Source organism: Glycine max, chromosome 18, assembly GCF_000004515.6.
Source record: "Glycine max cultivar Williams 82 chromosome 18, Glycine_max_v4.0, whole genome shotgun sequence".
NCBI classification, from domain to species: domain Eukaryota; kingdom Viridiplantae; phylum Streptophyta; class Magnoliopsida; order Fabales; family Fabaceae; genus Glycine; species Glycine max.
In genome coordinates, this window is record NC_038254.2 from 12,318,712 (window position 1) to 12,324,817 (window position 6,106).

The 6,106-nt window shown below is 33.0% G+C and overlaps 1 protein-coding gene across 1 annotated transcript in view; it reads right to left on the minus strand.

Moving 5' to 3' along the window:
* Positions 1-4,795: 4,795 nt before the first annotated feature.
* LOC106796879 (imidazole glycerol phosphate synthase hisHF, chloroplastic-like) overlaps positions 4,796-6,106 on the minus strand; it is a 14,751-nt gene continuing 13,440 nt past the window's right edge. Inside the window, exons 2-6 of the mRNA XM_014770522.2 lie at positions 5,562-5,617; positions 5,420-5,458; positions 5,216-5,314; positions 4,919-4,981; positions 4,796-4,840 (exon numbers count right to left, since the gene is read on the minus strand). Coding sequence (XP_014626008.1) covers positions 4,796-4,840; positions 4,919-4,981; positions 5,216-5,314; positions 5,420-5,458; positions 5,562-5,570 — 255 coding nt within the window. The 5' untranslated portion in view covers positions 5,571-5,617. The remainder of the gene's footprint in view (positions 4,841-4,918; positions 4,982-5,215; positions 5,315-5,419; positions 5,459-5,561; positions 5,618-6,106) is intronic.

A 6,106-nucleotide genomic window follows, 5' to 3' on the forward strand; every position in this document is an offset into this window, starting at 1 on the left:
TTAATAATTAATGTTTTTTTGGTTATTTTTTTTATCAATAGTTAAATTATTTTTCCTTTAATTTTCGATGGCTCGAACCAAACATGCATCATATGTGGATGGATGCGATCCCTCTCATGAGTGCCCGAGCCCCTCACATGAAAGGGATGATGCTAAAGAGAGGCATCGAAGGCTGATCGTGTCAACACGCGGCCAACGACATTGGTCGACAAAGCTAGAACCAGAGCCAAAGCCACAAGTAAAGGCACATCCATCTAATAGGATCATTGGACCTCCATTTGGAAGAGGTCTAGTCGATTTGTCATTGATCCTATGTTACAAGGACCACTGTGTTGGTCATCTATGGATCCAAAAATGACAATCAGAGATGAAGCTGGTCAGTAAAGAGGTCATGAAGATTTTGCTCATGACTCACCTTAGCATTAATTCAAAGGAAGAGGCTATAACGGCAACCACCATAGATGCCAGGGATAGGCTGACGTTGCTGGCAGACCTATATGCACTTGGTCGATAGTATGATATTTGTTGACAAGTCCTCAATTCATGTCCATGTCACCTACCTCCTCTACCTCAATAACCTGGATGGCTGCCTCCGGTATGCTTGGGGAGTCGTTGCACTAGTGTACCTATCACTACTATCAAAAAGCATTTCCACGACATCAATATAACATCGGTGCTATGCAAACGTTGTTGAATCTGTAGCGGTGGCATTTTTGTAAATACCCCGACATTAACAACAACGTTTTTGGTGCTGCCCGATGTCGTATTTGAGTGGTTCAACAAATGACTACGTTTGAGTGAAAAACGTCTTCGTATTTCACAGCATGCCAATGAATACAACAACATTTTTTAAGAAATCACCGCCCTTGTTGCAGTTTTGCAAATTAAAATAAAATTTTAGAAAAATAGTATCGCGGCAAGGACGTTTATTTTAAAAACCCGTCTTTGAATTGTTATGCTTTTTTCTCTCTCTTATTTATCTTCTCGGGTACACTGCTGTTGACCCTTCATTTTCCACTCACCCTTCACTTTCCTCTCTCTCATTGTTGCCTTGTATCTCCCTTTTTCTTTGTCGTAAACCCTAGCATGGTCAGGTGCCGAATCTCTGAGTCTGAGAGGCTCAGCTCCACCAAGGTCGGCACCAATTCTTTCCTCCTCCTTGACTCCTTTGCCCACAATTTCTTCTGCCTCCTCACCTCGCTCTTGCTCAGTGCCGCGATGCCGGTCCCTGGGATCGGCACCGGCACCGGTTTCAGTGGCATGCTCCAGCTCGGCTCGAAGGTGGGCCCCACGCGTCGCTTCATGGCGATGCCGAGGCTATGGAGCTTCTTGGCGATTCGTTCAATGGCGAAGGAGATCGACAAGTTCGGGTTTGAATCTCGGGAGTGGAGCAACGAATGTGGAATCTGGTTTTGGATTTGGGGAATGGAAGAGGGGAAAAATTCAATGAAGAAGGAAAGGTGTATTGAAAGTGGATATGAGTTGCAAGAAGCAACATTTCAGCAGTTACTTACTTCATGGAACATGGATGAATAAAAATACGAGGCCGCAAGATATTTTTTTTTTTAAATTATTGTATGTATTAAAAATTGCCTGAATTTGGATTCGAATCGTGAAGAGGAAGTCGAATAGGTTTTTGTCTGTTAATCCTTTGCAATTTCAATAATAAATTTTTACTGAACAAAGGGAAAAAATACACAAAAAAATTCATTTTTTGGCTTCCAAAAACACTATCTATTAATTGCTTCCACTACTAAAAAAAAGGCTTTTTACGACGATTAATAAGTGCATTTAACGACGGTTATTAACCGTCATTGTTTAAAACATTGTTAAAACGAAATTAATTTTTACAACGGTTATTATAATAACCGTCTTTGAATATAGGAACCTTTCGAAGATGGTTATTAGCTAGTAACCGTCTTTGTATGCTATGTTAGAGTTTACATTCAAAGACGGTTATTTGCTAATAACTGTCTTTGAACTGTGTGTCAGAATAGGCATTCAAAGACGGTTATTAACTAATAACCGTCTTTGAAATGTGTGTCAGACTTTACAATCAACGACGGTTATTTGCTAATAACTGTCTTTGAATGTTGTGCCTTTCAAAGACGGTTAATTGTTATTAACCGTCTTTGAATGTTGTACCAAATTTTAGATGGAGCAGTACAATAAATAGGTTTACCACAAATAACCGTATATGCTGAATCATTGTTAATCAGTTTCAACTATTAGTATGTATTTAATAATCATAATTATCTTAAAAATTCATATGAACTGAATCAAGGGGCTGAACATGGAAAGCAGTGGACTCCGATAATAGCTCAGCTTTAACCATAACATCCAAAGAGGGTTCAGTTTCAGAAATCTAATCATAGCAACCTACGAAAAGCTAAAAATACAGCTACAGATGCTAATTACATTGAAATGTTGTGTATATTTATATTTATATGTTTAATTAGCATAAAATATTTGATGTTGCTTATTACAGTGGTGTGCAAATTCCTAACAGAGAAAATGAAAGTTTTTATTTAGATATGAATGCATCACAAAAAAAAATATTGAAAGTACAAAAAATTATTATCTGAAAATGAACTAATTAAAGATGTTTATTAGGTATCTACTTATGTCAAAAAAACGTAAAAAAAGGTGTTCCACTCTTTGAAAAGAAAGAAAATAAAACGAAATCTTTAGTCAATTGTTTGTCATCCTAAGCTACTTAGTTTCACTAGCATGCACACATATTCAATGGGCACAAATCCTAAGCATGTCTCTAATCCTTATACTATGTACTTTTTCTCTCACCCTTGCAAATAATCTCAATTCTTATACACGTAGTATTTTTTTTTCTCACAATTTTTTTTAATGACAATTATGTTCAAGTTACAATTAAGCACTAAATTAAATATGATTTTTTTAAAATAATTTAAATCTTAATTGATCATATTATAAAAGACTTTTGTCTCCTACCTTGCACATAATCTCTATTATTCCTATATACCTTTTCTCAACTCCTACCTAGTTGATCATGTTATTTGTTTTAGATATAATTCTGTACGAAATACTATTTAACACTAAATATAAACATCTTTTTTAAAAAAACTTAAGCCTTAATTTGCCACCTTATAAAAAGATTAAATTAATTCTGAATCCCTATACACTACTAGTATAGTATAGTCTCACACACGCAAGTTGGAATAATTGACTAAATTATCTCCTAAAATTATGAAAAAAAGTGTTTAAAATTATTAAAATATTATCTTAATTAGTTCTTAATTAAAATCAACAAAGAATAGTCATTTCAGTCCAAAAATATTTATCATATTATTCTTTAAAGTTACATATATAATATAATAAATTTCAACATATTAAGTTGCAAAGAATCATTTTTTGGTTCCCTGGATCATCTTAGACCATCAAAATGAGATGCAAAGAAACACGTGAAATACACTAATATACAAAACATGAAGAGAGACATAGAGAGTAGTGAGGCAGAAACATAACACACAAGACTGCAATGGCAGTCAAAGGCACTATTGATGAGTGAACAAAACAAAGAGGAAAGAAGTCTAATAAAATGACACCAGGATTCTAACATTTGTTGGTGCCAACACTCTACACGATAAAAGCTTCCAATCTCTTACCATTTTTAATCCTTGTTTTTCTCTTTCCCTTCTTAATCCTTTACCAATTTCTACATACCTCACCTAACCAAATCCAGGCCTAGCTTACCTAATTGAGCAGCTTTTTCTAGAACCACTCCATTAACTCTCTTTTCATTACACTCCAAACCCCCAACTAGTCTCCTTTTTTTGTCTTTCTTGTCATTCACACACAAGTCTTTATAAGCAATCACAACATTGAGTAGGTAACAAACTCACCTTAGAACAAGTAAATAATAAAACACTGCTATAAGTGTGGAACATGGCAAGTAGTGATTAATTGTATAAGTGGGAATTGTCCATAATAAGTTACGGAAAAAAAAGCACAAGGCATAAACAAATTTCTATTAAGTTGACAAAGGGGGAAGGGGGATAATCCACTAAAATAGAAAGATTTCCTAGCAATATAAACTTATTTGCTTGTAATTAAGTGATCTTCACCTGCCATCTTGAAGCTTTAGAAAATATGCCTTGTCTTATGACACAACAATAGCAGATACAAAAGCTGCAACAAAAGTCCAAATGCAAGGTACAAAATCCATTAGAAAACACACTAGAGTAAAAAAGTAGAGAGTAGAACAAATTCGGTAAAAATACAAGTGAAATGTGTTGGAGACTTAGAAGTCCCAAAATTAAAATAAAATAACTATAAAATTATAACTTCAAGTATCCAATTATTTTGTGTTATATCTCTTAGCTAGGGCCGAATTTTTTTTTTATAAAATGGGTTATCAATATCATGACTTACATCATATAATAGTTCTTTTTTCTCTAAAGCTTATAAATTTTGTTAAGTGGGGGTGTATTCAATCCTGAATTTTAAAAGTTTTTTATTAAAAAAATTACAATTTTTAATCGAACTTTTAAATAATAAAAATAAGTCTTATTGCTACAAAGTCATAAGTTCTAAGAAACAAATATTTCAAAAATAAATATCATGTGAAGATCATATATTTGGAAAATAATGGTTCTAGGAAAATCATATATTTGGAAAATTCTTGCAGGATTTTTTTCCAGGAAAATCATATATTTCTAACAATAAAATCCTTCTCCTATTTTATAAAAAAGTATCAGAAAATAGATATATTTAACGAGGAGGGATGAAATTATTTTAAGAATAATATTTACTCTTTATTTCAACCATTCATTTTTTTAAATCCAGTAATATTTAGAAAGCTGACCTGCACCCAATCCCAATCTTTAAGTTTAGTTGGAAAGAACATGTTTCATAAAAAAGAACAAAATTGTCAAAAGCGTACCTCATCAGCTCCATCTTTATAGTACTGTCCAGCAAGATCAACTGGCTTGCCAAGATTTCTTACCTAACAATTAAAATAGCTTCATAAGATAATAAATGCGTATAGGTTTACTCTTTAACACTAAAAATTAATGAGGCGACGGCAAAAAACTCAAGTCTAGATCATTCTTGTTTAACTATCTACTACACCTACAAGTAGATTATATTGTACAGTGTGTCTTGGCATATACTCTAGTTGAATTTTGAGCAAACTCAAAAACCATAAATATAATAACAAAATGAGTACTATTGCTAATACCTCATTCTCTTTTGTATGTTCTCTTACATCATACTGGTCTCCTTTGGTTACAACAAGGTCCCCCTTATCATTTGTTCTCACATCAAGACAAGCAATCACCTTAATAAACAATGTTTTGTTAGGAAATCAAAATAATGAATGCACCCTAGAGGCGAAGAACACATTAACTAATTTAAAGCACAAGAGGATTTCCATGAATATTACCCTTTTTGCAAGTTTTGAAGCTTTTCCTTCCCCAGGCTTCTGTCTTCAAGTAAATATTACAAATGTTTAGTTATCATATGTCAACAAAAAATTTATTATAACTGTTATACAGAAGAATTGCATAGAAAGATATGAAGGCCACCTTTGCCATGTTTGACTTCGGATTCAAGAATCTTCCCAAAATAGAGAGGCCAACATCTGAGAATGTTATTTTCAGGAATCACAACAAGAATATGCAGCCTAAGAAAGAAAAAAAAATAGCATTTTGTTTTACCTATAAAAATTAATCATCCCAAAAGTACTGTATTGCCCCCAAAAGAAGAGTTAAATTTGCAGTTCAGACTTTATAAAGGTATTCTACCAGACGCCATTAAAGATTTTAAGTGCGAATCCTAGGAAAGATATCAAAGACAGAAGAAAAAAATTCCAAATTGAATGGAATTAAATAGTTTCATATTTCTTTTCATTTCAATTGGGATCTAAGATCATCCTTCTATTCTTCCTCTAAGGAACCAGGGATGGTAAAAAATTGCATGTAAGTATATTACTTTAAATACAATAATGTTGATTTAGAAGATAAAAGATTGAAAGATCAAAATAGAAGATAAAATATTTAAATTGCGATAAAGATAACTACTTCTACGAAATTCAAATAAAGGAGAAATAAAATCTATGGTATAGTTTATT